The sequence below is a fragment of the Castor canadensis genome, chromosome 2 (assembly GCF_047511655.1).
Source record: "Castor canadensis chromosome 2, mCasCan1.hap1v2, whole genome shotgun sequence".
Taxonomy (NCBI): Eukaryota; Metazoa; Chordata; class Mammalia; order Rodentia; family Castoridae; genus Castor; species Castor canadensis.
In genome coordinates this window covers 54,925,301-54,940,600 of record NC_133387.1, presented here as the reverse complement: position 1 = coordinate 54,940,600, position 15,300 = coordinate 54,925,301, and the positions used below count along the sequence as shown (strand labels likewise).

The 15,300-nt window shown below is 37.8% G+C and overlaps 1 protein-coding gene across 4 annotated transcripts in view; it reads right to left on the bottom strand.

Annotated features, from left to right (window-relative positions):
* Nucleotides 1–15,300, bottom strand: part of Abcb1 (ATP binding cassette subfamily B member 1) — a 186,632-nt gene that overhangs the window by 29,584 nt on the left and 141,748 nt on the right. For all 4 annotated transcript variants that reach the window (XM_074064836.1, XM_074064835.1, XM_074064837.1 and 1 more), the window contains 6 exons: nt 12,783–12,896; nt 12,529–12,639; nt 12,225–12,350; nt 11,269–11,472; nt 10,758–10,928; nt 126–287 (listed from right to left, as the gene is read on the bottom strand). In XM_074064836.1, the coding sequence (XP_073920937.1) occupies nt 126–287; nt 10,758–10,928; nt 11,269–11,472; nt 12,225–12,350; nt 12,529–12,639; nt 12,783–12,896 (888 nt within the window). The remainder of the gene's footprint in view (nt 1–125; nt 288–10,757; nt 10,929–11,268; nt 11,473–12,224; nt 12,351–12,528; nt 12,640–12,782; nt 12,897–15,300) is intronic.

The window sequence follows — 15,300 nt, the reverse complement described above, 5'->3', positions numbered from 1 at the left end:
TGTTCTGATCCTGCATCCCAAAGTATTTCCCCTAGTTTTCAAGATAAATCAAATAAAATTTATTCATAACATTAAACACACAATTGTGTTTAATGATTTAGGAAAACTCTAGAGTTAAACAGCACCTGCATAGTGACAAGTTTGAAGTAAATGCCTCTCTGCTTCATGAGTTCATCATGATTTCCTTTCTCCACGATGACTCCATCATCAAAACCAGCAATGACATCAGCACCACGAACTGTAGACAAGCGATGAGCGATCACAATAGTGGTCCGCCCTTCTCTGGCCTAAAGAGAAAGGGATTTGGCTTTTGGTTACACTAACAATAACATGAAAAAATTGATCCCTTCAACTTATATTTACTGAACACCAATGCTTTGGACATTATAAAGCCATCAAAGCTATGAAAGATAGTCTCTTTTTTTATTTATTCATTTATTCATATGTGCATACATTGTTTGGGCCATTTCTCTTCCCTGCCCCACTCCCCCTCACCCCCCTTGCTTCTAGGTAGAACCTGTTCTGCCCTCTTCTCCAATTTTGTTGAAGAGGAGACATAAGCAATAATAAGAAAGATACAGTGTTTTTGCTAGTTTGAGATAAGGATAGCTATACAGAGAGTTCCTAGCCTTGCTTCCATGTACATGCATATTACAACCCAAATTGATTCATCTCTACCAGACCTCTTCACTACTTCCCAGTCACCTTCCCATTGTGATCTCTGTCATTTTAAGGTTACTGTATTAGCTCCTCTGCAGTGGGCACATCAAACACTTCCAAGTTTTGGGTTTCCTATCTTTCCCTGTTCCTCCTGTATATATTCTCCCCTTAGTGTGTGACAGGAAGATAAGTCTCTGAGTTCAATTGATAATGGCTTAAAATGATGTTTGATTATACTAACTATGTTATCACATGTTAATGTTATTTTCTGCCTCGATTTTACTTCACATATATCACCCTAATTTTACAGTAAATGAACTGGACTTTGTGTGTGTGTGGTATGGGAGGCCTAAACCCAGAGCCAGCACTCTTACCACTTGAACCATTGCTCAGCCCACAAGCAGGGCTTTACACAAAATCCTGTGGTCCTAGCATTGACCACTCAAAACAAAAACAGGCCAGAGTGTAACACTGTTATATACTAGCTAGTGATCAGTCCTAAATAATACACCCTGTATCTACAGGACCACCTAGATAATCAAGACACAAAATGAGGCAGCAATTTTATTGACCTGAATTCAAATCTTCCTTCTACCAGTTATAAATTCCAGGATTTTATCCACATCTTTTAAACTGTGTGAGGCTCAGTTTATTCATATGTAAAATGAGTACAATAACAGTACTCACTTCTTAGGGTAGCTGTGAAGACTAAATAATATAATGCACGTAAAGGACTTAGCACTGTGACATAAATAGAAAGTACTTAACAAATGATGCTTGTTCCTAGGTACAAGCACTATGAAAAAATTTAAGAACTATGTAAATGTTTTGAAATGCCGAATCTCATTTTTAATTTAACATGCAATAGAAGCAGATAATTAGAACTTGTCTGAAAATTTTTCTCCCTCTCTCCCTCCTCATTCTCTCCCTTTCTCTCCTCCTTCCTACTCTCCCTCCATATCTCTTCTCTTCTCTCCTCCTCTCCCTTTTCCCTCCCCCTCTTCCATCCCCCCCCTCCCCACCCCCTCTTGTCACATAGCCCAAGTTTGTCTGGAACTCACTACTGCCTCAATCTCCCAAAGTATATGGTGATGCAGGCATGTACCACCAAGCCCAGCTCTGAAATTTCTTAAACTTTTGTAACTCTCAATGCTTACGTTTTCTGTTACACTATATTTCTCTCTAGTAACAAGAAATAAAATTAACACACACACAGAGACATACAAATATCAGGGTGAAGATTAAAAACAGAAGTGGAAAACTGTTAAAAGAAATAGATGTGAGGAAAATTTGGTCATAGTAATTTTAGCTAGTACAAAAACAATGGACCAATTCTTTGGATGTTTTTGAGAAAAGGGGGCAGGTGAAATTTCCTCCCAAAATTTATACTGTAAAGAAAACTATTTTAAATAGAACCTTTAAAAATTATTTTTACTTATAATTTGTTACATAGCTCTATTGTATAATAAGAAAACATAGATAAGCAAATAAATAAGAAAACATAGATATAAAAATCACAGATAAGCATAATGAAGAGGGAAAAAGCAGCCACAATTCTGTCTCTATTTGAGTTAACAAAGTGTTTAATATACTGGTTTTCTAACCCTCAATAATATATTAAGCACAGTGACTGACTATTTACAGGAACATACAGTATTGTTAGACAGAGGGAATCTGATCAAACATGAGTTCATTTTTAATATCTACAGGGACAGCTCAACCCAAAACTTTTGGTGAGAAGGTCTGTACATTCCTGGTCCTGACTGAGCTGGCTTGATGACATTCTACATGGAAGAACAAGAAAACAGAGTTCACCCACAGCAAGCAGTTAGATCCTATTTGGTAAGTCTTAAGGACTCAAAAAAAGAAAGGTCAAACTCTGTTCACAGTTAAGGAGATTTCATGGCCCAGGTAGGTTTCCAGCATCAAAACCTCTCTGCCTCTCTCCTCAAGAAAATGGGTTTCTCATTTCCCAGAGTCTTCCAGTCTTCAAGTGGAAATTAAATGTGAACATTTGGATTGCATTTTCCTCTTGTGACAATGTTACAAATTCTCAGAACCTGAATAACAAGGTTATCCTTAGCTAAATTTTTAAGATCACATTAGAGATAAAAATTTGTTTGAGTCTGTATTTCTCATTGTTTAAAAAATTTACAAATGTCTTTAAATGAAAATTATTCATTACCATTTTATAAAAATCAGAGAATAAGCACAAATTGAACAAGCAAAGAAATAAACATAAAAAGACCTCAGAGGTCTGATTTTTTTTTTCATGTATCAAACTACTTTTTTTTTTGAGGGGGGGTGGTAGTAGGGGTTGAACTCAGGGCCTTATACCTGCTGGACAGGCACTCTACCACTGGAGACACTCCATGAGTCCTTTTTATGCTGGGTAATTTTGAGATAGGTTCTTGCTTTATGCCCAGGTCAGCCTGGCATAATATTTGTGCTCCCATGCATAATTGTGCTCCCATATAACTGGGATGACAGGCACGTGCCACTGTGTCCAGTCATTGATTGATATGGGGGAGGGGGGGTCTCACAAAGTTTTTGCCTGGGCATGTTTGGAGCCAACATCCTCCTGATCTCCACCTCACAAGTAGCTAGGATTATAGGCTTGAGCCACTTTACCTGGCTCAACTATTTTTTGGGGGGTGGGCCTGGGGTTTGAACTCAGGGCTTCCCACTTGCAAAGCAAGTATTCTGCTGTTGGAATCACACCTCCAGTCCATTTGCTCTGGTTATTTTGAAGATAGGGTCTTGCCAAGTATTTGGCTGGGCTGGCTTTGAACTGCAATCCTCCTGATTTTAGTATTTCAAGTTGCTAGGATTACAGGTATGAGCCATCAGCACCAAGCCCAAACTACTTTTTGCTTGCAACTACACAATTTCACACAATTATTCTAAAATAACAACGACATAAAATAGATTTCTTTGTGTATAAATAACTCACATACTCTCCAAAAAAGTAAATGCTCAAAACTGATAGTATAGATTATCCACACCTACAGTGTTGGAATCACATAGAAGCTATCAGAAATTTCTTTTCCAAGGCCAACATTAAGAAAAATTAGGGGATTCCAAGATGGCAGCTAGAGGGAGGAAGCAGAAAGTGTGCCTCCTAAAGTGAAATCTTGGAGAGACGCTGGAGACACACCTTGCAGGCAAGGCCACCAAGAAGAGGCAAAACTTTGACCCCTCCACACCTCCAGCCTGCGCAGAGCATCTCCACTTCACATTGAACAGAGAAATCAGGAGGGCTCCTGGGCCACCGCCAGACGCCGGTGCCCAGACAGCTTGGGAAGATGCGGACCACAAGGTGAGCTAAGTGGTACGCAGTACTCCCATAGACAACCCTGGGCCAGATCAGCATAGCCCCCTGGACAGACCAACCCCCACCCAGGGAAAAAAGAGAAACTGAGTAACAAGCAATAAGAACAATAAAGACACGTGGCAAAGAGGGTGGGGCACCCTGAGCGCCAAAGAGGGGGCAGGGAATCCCTCCCAGAACTGTAAATAAACAAGCCGGGCCTGGCCGGAGAGGGCGGGAGTGGGGGCGTGTGCCCAGCAACCAGGAGCGGGAAAGCTTGTGAGAATGGCAGAGGGAGGAAAGCTCCACAGGAGAAGGGGGAGACCCACTTCCCACGTGAGCTGTAAATAAACATGCAGGCCTGGAGAAAGTGGGTGCAGTGCCACCTCCCCCAGTGTGCTGGGAAAGGGGAAAGCTTGTAGCAGTGGCTTGTGCACAGGAGAACTCTGAGTAAACAAAGCCTGCGGGGTCAGGTGAGTGCTAAGCTCACCCCAGAGATCCGCATAAATAACGCCGCCAGCAAAAGCAGGCTGTCAGCAGCGGACAAGCGAACCACAGCCGCAGATAGCCATTCACAGACCTGTCTCAAGACTCTTTTTTTTTCTCTCTCTCCTTACCTTTGAAGAGAAAACAACCAAACTAAACCTGCATGCTGAAAAATTTACTGAAACTGTATTGCATGCATTTGAACTTTGGACACTTTGTTGGTTTTTTTTTTGCTTTGCACAGTTTTGTTCTATTTTATTTTTCCCCTGTGATGAGACAACTACAGAACAACAACTGAGGCACGATCTCCATGATTGGAGGCTGAGGAACGAAAACCAAAATTATTAAGACTGAAACTTTACTGCATTTGAACCTGGAGATTTATATATATACATATTTTGTTCATTTACTTATTTTCTATTTATATTCTTTTTATTTTTTATTTTCAACCCTTTCTCTGTCACTCCAATGCCTTTTTAGCTTACGGTTGATTAGTACACTGTCTCTCCCTGTTTATATCTTTGAAACTTTTTTCGTTTGTTTCTTTGTTTTGGTTTTTTCTACTTCTTTGTTTTTCCCTTTTCCTTTCACTTCTTTGCTTTCCATCTCCTCCCACCCTCCCATTCTAAATGTCACTAGTGCCATTATTACAAGCAGAAAATACTTAACTGCACACAGTACAGGGACAATAACAACACAAAGGGCAATGATGGGAAGACAGAAAAACAGGGAAACCAGTTTCCCCACAGTAAAAAATTAGTACAGGAACCAAAGAGAAATGAAGAAAACAAATACTCAGACTCAGACTCCAACAAAATGAAGATAAACTATGCCAAAGAACCAAATAGAGCCCACAAGAATAATCTAAAAGAAGAAATACTACAGGTACTCAGTGAGAATTTTATGGACATGATAGTGGAATGGTCAAACAAAATGTACAGGAGACACTCAAGAAATTCCAAGACAACAAAAAGAATTTTAAAAAGCAAAACAAGAAATAAAGGAAACCATAGAAGCACTGTATAAACACCAAAGTGATTCAGAGAACATGATTAATAAAGGATAAATGAACTCAGGACAAAAATAGACAACATTAAAGAGGAAACGATACAGGATATGGAAAACCTCAGAAAAAAAGAACAAAACAGAACTGCAAAACAAAACGGAAGGCCAATCCAGCAGAACAGAACAAACAGAAGACAGAATCTCAGAACTCGAAGATGAAATGGTAATTAAAGGAAAAACCGAAGAACTATTAATTAAACAACTCAAGACCTCTGAAAAGAAAATGCAAGGAATCCCAACTCCATCAAAAGACCAAACTTGAGAATCATGGGCATCAAAGAAGGAGAAGAGTGCAAGCAAAGGGTATGCGTAATATATTCAACAAAATAATAACAGAAAATTTCCCAATTCTAGAGAAAGATATTCCCATACAGATGCAAGAGGCCTCCGGAACACCAAACAAACCAGATCAAAATAGAACTACCCCACAGCATATCATCATTAAAACAACAAGTTCAGAAACTAGGGAAAGAATATTGAAGGCTGTAAGAAAGAAAAAACAAATAAAATACAAAGGTAAACCCATCAAAATCACAGCAGACTTCTCAACAGAAACATTAAAAGCAAGAAGAGCATGGAGTGAGATCTGGGCACTGAATGAAAATAACTTCAACCCCAGGATACTCTACCCAGCAAAACTATCATTCAAAATAGATGGAGCAATAAAAGTCTTCCATGATAAGCAGAAACTAAAACAATATGTGACCACAAAGCCACCACTACAAAACATTCTTCAAGGGATTCTGCACATAGAAAGTGAAACCCAACATAACCACAAAAGGACAGGCAGCACCAAACTACAGGAAAAGAAAAAACAAGAAAGTAGAGAGTAACCTCAGCTTAGGTACACACATTCAAACCTTCAAACAACTAAGACAACTAAATGACAGGAATCACCCACATAACTATCAGTACTAACACTTAATGTTAACGGATTTAATTCACCCATCAAAAGGCACCGTTTCATGAAATAGATTAAAAAGGAAGATCCAACAATTTGTTGCTTACAGGAGACCCATCTCACCAGCAGAAATAAGCATAGGCTTAGGATGAAAGGCTGGAAGAAGATTTACCAAGGCAATGGCTCCTGAAAAGAGGCATGAGTACTTATCTCTGACAAAGTAGACTTCAAACTTACATTGATCAAACGAGATAAAGAAGGACATTCCATACTAATAAAAGGGGAAATAGACCAAAAGGAAATAATAATTATCAACCTATATGCACCCAATGTCAACGCACCCAATTTTATCAAACATACCCTGAAAGACCTAAAAGCATCTATTAACTCCAACACAGTGGTTGTGGGAGACTTTAACACCTCATTATCATCAATAGGTAGGTCATCCAAACTAAAAATCAATAAAGAAATTCAAGATCTAAAATACACAATAGATGAAATGGACCTACTTAATGTCTACAGAACATTTCATCCAACTTCTACACAACATACATTCTTCTCAGCAGCCCATGGAACCTTCTCCAAAATAGATCATATCCTAGGGCACAAAGCAAGCCTCAGCAAATATAAGAAAATAGAAATTATACTGTGCATACTATAAGATCACAATGCAATAAAACTAGAACTCAACAACAAAAGTAAAGACAAAAAACATGCAAACAGCTGGAAACTGAATAACTCATTACTTAATGAACAATGACTCACTGATGAAATAAAAGAGGAAATTAAAAAGTTCCTGGAAGGTGATGAAAATGAAAACACAACTTACTGGAACCTATGGGACACAGCAAAGGCAGTCCTGAGAGGAAAGTTTATAGCCATGAGTGCATATATTAAAAAGACTGAAAGATCCCAAATCAATGACCTAACGATACACCTCAAACTCCTAGAAAAACAAGAACAAGCAAATCCCAAAACAAAAGGAAGGAGAGAAATAATAAAAATCAGAGCTGAAATCAATGAAATAGAAACCAAAAAAACCATACAAAGAATTAATGAAACAAAAAGTTGGTTCTTTGAAAAAATAAACAAAATCAACAGACCCCTGGCAAGCCAAACAAAAATGAGGAGAGAAAAAACCCAAATAAGTAGAATCAGGAATGCAAAAGGGGAGATAACAACAAACACCAGGGAAGTCCAGGAAATCATCAGAGACTACTTAGAGAAACTATATTCAAAAAACATTGAAAATCTTAAAGAAATGGACAGATTTCTAGATACATACAATCATCCAAAACTGAACCAAGAGGAAATTAATCACCTGAATAGATCTATAACACAAAATGAAATTGAAGCAGCAATCAAGAGTCTCCCCAAAAAGAAAAGTCCAGGACATGATGGATTCTCTACTGAATTCTATCAGACCTTTAAAGAAGAACTGATACCAACCCTCCTTAAACTGTTCCATGAAATAGAAAGGGAAGGAAAAGTGCCTAACACATTTTATGAAGCCAGTATTACACTTATCCCAAAACCAGGCAAAGACACCTCCAAAAAGGAGAACTATAGGCCAATCTCCTTAATGAACATTGATGCAAAAATCCTCAACAAAATAATGGCAAACTGAATTCAACAACACATCAAAAAGATTATTCACCACGACCAAGTAGGCTTCATCCCAGGAATGCAGGGCTGGTTCAACATACGAAAATCAATAAACGTAATAAACCACATGAACAGAAGCAAAGACAAAAACCACTTGATCATCTCAATAGATGCAGAAAAAGCCTTTGATAAGATCCAACACTATTTCATGATAAAAGCTCTAAGAAAACTAGGAATAGAAGGAAAGTACCTCAACATTATAAAAGCTATATATGACAAACCTACAGCCAGCATTATACTTAATGGAGAAAAACTGAAACCACTCCCTCTAAAATCAGGAACTAGACAAGGATGCCCACTATCTCCACTCCTATTCAACATAGTACTGGAATTCCTAGCCAGAGCAATTAGGCAAGAAGAAGGAATAAAAGGAATACACATAGGTAAAGAAACTGTCAAAATATCCCTATTTGCAGATGACATGATCCTATACCTTAAAGACCCAAAAAACTCTACTCAGAAGCTTCTAGACATCATCAATAGCTATAGCAAGGTAGCAGGATATAAAATCAACATAGAAAAATCATTAGCATTTCTAGACACTAATAATGAACAAACTGAAAAAGAATATATGAAAACAATTCCATTTACTATAGCCTCAAAAAAAATCAAATACCTAGGTGTAAACCTAACAAAAGATGTGAATGACCTCTACAAGGAAAACTATAAACTTCTGAAGAAAGAGATTGAGGAAGACTATAGAAAGTGGAGAGATCTCCCATGATCATGGATTGGTAGAATCAACATAGTAAAAATTTCGATACTCCCAAAAGTAATCTACATGTTTATTGCAATTCCCAGCAAAATTCCGATGACATTCATTAAAGACATTGAAAAATCTACTGTTAAATTTATATGGAAACACAAGAGGCCACGAATAGCTAAGGCAATACTCAGTCAAAAGAACAATGCTGATGACATCATGATACCTGACTTCAAACTATATTACAAAGCAATAACAATAAAAACAGCATGGTACTGGCACAAAAACAGACATGAAGACCAGTGGAACAGAATAGAGGACCCAGATATGAAGCCACACAACTATGAGCAACTTATCTTTGACAAAGGTACTAAAAATATACGATGGAGAAAAAGAAGCCTCTTCAACATAAACTGCTGGGAAAACTGGTTAGCAGTCTGCAAAAAACTGAAACTAGATCCACGTATATTACCCTATAACAATATTAACTCAAAATGGATCAAGAATCTTAATATCAGACCACAAACTCTAAAGTTGATACCGGAAAGAGTAGGAAATACTCTGGAATTAGTAGGTATAGGTAAGAAATTTCTCAATGGAACCCCAGCAGCACAGCAACTAAGAGATAGCATAGATAAATGGGACTTCATAAAACTAAAAAGCTTCTGTTCATCAAAAGAAATGGTCTCTAAACTGAAGAGAACACCCACAGAGTGGGAGAAAATACTTGTCAGCTACACATCAGACAAAGGACTGATAACCAGAATATATAGGGAACTTAAAAAACTAAATTCTCCCAAAATTAATGAGCCAATAAAGAAATGGGCAAGTGAACTAAACAGAACTTTCTCAAAAGAAGAAATTCAAATGGCCAAAAAACACATGAAAAAATGCTCACCCTCTCTAGCAATAAAGGAAATGCAAGTTAAAACCACACTAAGATTCCACCTCACCCCTGTTAGAATAGCCATCATTAGCAACACCGCCAACAACAGGTGTTGGCAAGGATGCAGGGGTGGGGGGGAAGGAATCCTCTTACACTGTTGGTGGGAATGTAGACTAGTACAACCACTCTGGAAAAAAATTTGGAGGCTACTTAAAAAGCTAAACATTGATCTACCATTTGATCCAGCAATACCACTCTTGGGGATATACCCAAAAGACTGTGACACAGATTACTCCAGAGGCACCTGCACACCCATGTTTATTGCGGCACTATTCACAATAGCCAAGTTATGGAAACAGCCAAGATGCCCCACTACTGACGAATGGATTAAGAAAATGTGGTATCTATACACAATTTATGCAGCCATGAAGAAGAATGAAATGTTGTCATTCACTGGTAAATGGATGGAATTGGAGAACATCATTCTGAGTGAGGTTAGCCTGGCCCAAAAGACCAAAAATTGTATGTTCTCCCATATGCGGACATTAGATCAAGGGCAAACACAACAAGGGGATTGAACTTTGATCACAAGATAAAAGTGAGAGCCCACAAGAGAGATATGAGGATAGGTAAGACACCTAAAAAATTAGCCAGCATTTGTTGCCCTTAATGCAGAGAAACTAAAGCAGATACCTTAAAAGCAACTGAGGCCAATAGGAGAAGGGGACCAGGAACTAGAAAAACGGTTAGATCAAGAAAAATTAACCTAGAAGGTAACACACATGCACAGGAAAGCAATGTGAGTCAACTCCCTGTATAGCTATCCTTATCTCAACTAGCAAACACCCTTGTTCCTTCCTATTATTGCGTATACTCTCTCTTCAACAAAATTAGAGATAAGGGCAAAATAGTTTCTGCTGGGTTCGAGGGCTTGGGGGGGAGATTGAGGGTGGGGGCAAGGGGGAGAAATGACCCAAGCATTGTATACACATATGAATAATAAAAAAAAATAAAAAGAAAAATTAGCTGTGGAACATTACTATTCTTCTGAAACAGTTGGTTTAAACTAGGGATAACAGACCTTATCCAGAGCTGCCTGAACCACTGCTTCACTTTCCGTGTCCAAGGCTGACGTGGCCTCATCCAGCAGGAGGATCTTGGGGTTGCGAACCAGGGCCCGTGCGATGGCAATTCTCTGTTTCTGTCCACCGCTCAGCTGGGCCCCCCTCTCGCCAACCAGGGTGTCAAATTTCTACAACAGAAAAAAACACAGAAAAATTTCACAAAACAACAAGCTATCTCAGTTCACATTTTAAATAGGGAAGAAAACCCCCATAACATCTGAGTCTTACTGGCAATATAAGGTAGTTTTTTTAAAACTTAGCAATAAACAACACTAATTTAAAAAATATATACATCTACACATATAGATATAGATATAGATATCTCTCACTGGTTGTTACTGCTAGAGCTTAAAAATCCAATGTAATCTTGGTTTCCCTTCTAAGGAGCTTCTAATTCACAGAAATTTCCGAGCTGTATGAACTTCCATTCTTTGCATCTCTGAATGACAAAGGTCAAGAACAACTCACATGAGGCAGTTTCATGATAAAGTCATAGGCATTGGCTTCCTTGACAGCTCTCTCAATCTCATCCATGGTGACATCTTCACGACCATAGCGAATGTTTTCAGCTATTGTGGTTGCAAACAGCACAGGTTCCTGACTCACTACACCGATAATTTCCCGCAGATACCTTACATTTATGGTCCTAATGTCTTGCCCATCAATACTGACCTGAAATTTAAAGAAACATGTGTGATTTTCACACACTGGTAGTTGAACTCAGAATGGTGTGTGTGTTTATGCAGCCATGAAGAAGAACGAAATGTTATCAGTCGCTGGTAAATGGATGGAATTGGAGAACATCATTCTGAGTGAGGTTAGCCTGGCCCAAAAGACCAAAAATCGTATGTTCTCCCTCATATGTGGACATTAGATCAAGGGCAAACACAACAAGGGGATTGGACTATGAGCACATGATAAAAGCGAGAGCACACAAGGGAGGGGTGAGGATAGGTAAGACACCTAAAAAACTAGCTAGCATTTGTTGCCCTTAATGCAGAGAAACTAAAGCAGATACCTTAAAAGCAACTGAGGCCAATAGGAAAAGGGGACCAGGAACTAGAGAAAAGGTTAGATTAAAAAGAATTAACCTAGAAGGTAACACCCACGCACAGGAAATCAATGTGAGTCAATGCCCTGTATAGCTATCCTTATCTCAACCAGCAAAACCCCTTGTTCCTTCCTATTATTGCTTATACTCTCTCTACAACAAAATTAGAGATAAGGGCAAAATAGTTTCTGCTGGGTATTGAGGGGGGGAGCGGGAGGGGGTGGAGTGGGTGGTAAGGGAGGGGGTGGGGGCAGGGGGGAGAAATAAACCAAGCCTTGTATGCACATATGAATAATAAAAGAAAAATGAAAAAAAAAAAAAAAAAAAAGAATGGTGTGTAATGGCAAGTACTGATGGCTGCAGCCTAGCTCACCACGCCCTCTGTGGGGTCATAGAGCCTCTGCATCAGCTGCACTGTCGTGCTCTTCCCACAGCCACTGTTCCCAACCAGAGCCACAGTCTGCCCGCTCTGCACCTTCAGGTTGAGCCCTTTCAAGATCTACAAGACAAATGAAAAATAAACATTAAGACAACTCAGAGATACAGATGCAGGGTCTCTGAACCAACAGCTCAATTCAATAGTAGGCTTAAATAGACATGTGTTTTCCTTTTAAAAAGTATCTAAAGGAAAGTGTCAGAAATTCTTCATCCAGTAGCTTAATCATTCGTCACGATACCTTAACTTCTTTACGAGATGGGTAACTGAAGTGAATATTTCTAAATTCCAAATTTCCCTTAATGTTATCTGGTTTGTGTCCACTCATTGAAAAGCTGTCAATGCTTGGCTTCTAAACAGAAAAAAAATATGGTATTACTAGATTATAATAACTAATTTGTAGTGAAACTGTGAAGAGCTAGACAAAGCAAAAACAAAATTGACTCAACTACAAAATCTTTTATGTAGATAGACAAATAGCCATGTCAGACTTACATTGTCAATTATCTTAAAGATTTCATAAGCTGCCCCTCTTGCGTTTGCAAATGCTTCAATATTTGGAGATGCTTGTCCAATCCCAAATGCCCCAATTAATACAGCAAAGAAGACCTGAGAAATGTGAAGGGAAACCACGTAGTTATTTCATGTTTACTTCAATTTTTTTCATTTGCCATTACTAATTCCATCTTTAAATCACAAGGCAACATAAGAATACCAGGTGTTAAAAATATTTAAAACATTTGTAACAAAGAGAGTAAATTTCGACTGTATCACTACAAAAAGTGTCAAGTTAGTGAGGTTTTTGGGTTAAGTCGTTTTCAGGCAAAGTCTCCTCTCACCAACCTCCCCAGAATGCGCTTTCTTTGAAGGTCTGAAAAACAGATTTTTGGAGTTTTTGTTTTATTCAAATCATTTTCTGCTGGACCCAATCTCTCCACATTGTATAAAAGTATCAAAATATTACATTAAGCTCCATAAAATACAATTATAATGAAAAATATAAAATTTTTATAATGTAAAAAATTTAAAGTTTGAGTACTTTTATTTAGTGAGTTTAGAATGCAGAATTAGTTTTTATTGCTCCATGACACAATGATGTAAATTCTAGATGGTCATCATATTGCATCAGAACATTTTTGTTATTATTCTGGATACAGGATCATGTAATTCAGGCTTGTCTTGAACTCCCAATGTAGCCCAGACTGATCTCAATTCTCCTGCCTCAGCTTCCTGAGGAAGTGCTGAGATTACATGCATAAATCACTATGCTCAGACATAAAACTTTTTAATATTTCCTCAACAGCTAAGAATGTGTATTTAGATCACCAGAAGGTTAAAATGGAAATAAATACTAGAAGGTAAATCAGAAGTCCATAATCAAAGTCCTGGATGAGTGTTAACTGGCTATATGTCTTTAGGACATACTTTCAAAATATTTGGTTGTCAGTGTCATGCACAGAAATAGGTAAGACTGTATTCTGTCTCTACATATTGTATCAGATGAAAATGTCTATGAAAATTATTTTTTAAATTATAAAGCACATGACTAATATGACTCTTTTTTAGGCTGTCTCCCATCTCCCCAGAATGCATTCTCTTTGAAGGTCTGATAAACAGATTCTTGCGGGTTTTGTTTTGCTCAAATCATTTTATCAGTGAGGGCTTTGACTTGGCTTCTATTTCAAGATGAAGAGAACTAACAACACTACTCATTTCTTTCTGAGTCATGTGCAAATTATATTGCCTAATAATTTACACAGAAAAAGGCTTGCTAACTGATTCTATATTCATATCTCCCTTAATCTTTACAACACCAAAAGTCAGGGCACCCCATACCTATTATGTCCATTTGATTGACAGAAGACGTAATAGAGGTTGAAGATGGCTGTCCTAAACCTTATACATAGTAAGTAACACAGTTGGAATTTGAACCAAATGGGTCTGGTATCAAATCCTGCAGTCACTATTCTGGATGCCTGTCAATAGATTGCGAAGCAGATTTGGGCCTAGTGTATACTAGATCTCAGCTGCTGATTTAGTTCTAGGGTATAGCTCAGTGGTAGAAGCACTTGCCTAGCATGCATGAGGCTCTGGGTTCAATCCTCAGCACTGCAAAAATAAAATAAAATAAAATGAAACAAAATAAACTGCTTATCTACATCAATGTTAAGCAGTCTACATCTCAGTAGAACCTAGACTCACTCACAGCATCACTATTCTAAAAAAAGCACATTCTGGTAAAAAGCTATTGCTAACCGAACAGCTTCCCATATGTTGGATGAGGCAACAGTCTGCAAAAACTGGAGGCTATTTTGCCAGGTGCGGTGGTGGTTCACACCTGTAATCTCAGCAGTAGAGAGGCTGAGGCAGGAGGATCACAAATTAGAGGCCAGCCTGGGCTATGTAGACAGAGCCTGTATCAAAAAAAGTCATTGTTTTTTTTTTTTAAAGGAACTGCATTAAGATACTCAATGAGCTATAATCTGTCATGAACTCAATATACTTGTACTTGTCCTAAGAAAAATAAATGTAATTAGTCTTCAAACAAGATACAGATTGAGCTTGACTTGTGGATTATTTTAGTGTCTTTAAACAAAAGATGGTAAGTATATCAAACAGGAAGACTTTTGAACTTGTACAGAGCTACATAATGCAGAAAACTTTCAAACAGAATTTTCTTTGGAATGACAATGTATTATTTGTGAGACTGCAATTCAAAAGAATTGAAAAGGAAATTAAAATGTGTATTTTGTGATTCATTCTGTGAACAGTAAATCAGAAAAATAAAAGTAAAAATATTAACATCATGATTGGCATAAAGAAGTAATCTTATCAAATGAAAGTTCATGTTAGAGAGATTAATAATGTTAATATTATTTAAACTACAGAAGAAATTATCCAAAAGATCTATCTAAAAAATAAAGAAAACAGAAATAAAATTGCTTGTTGGAGGCATCTAATTTCCTTTCTACTCTTTAACCTATTAAAGAGTATGTCTCTTTGTAGTATTCTA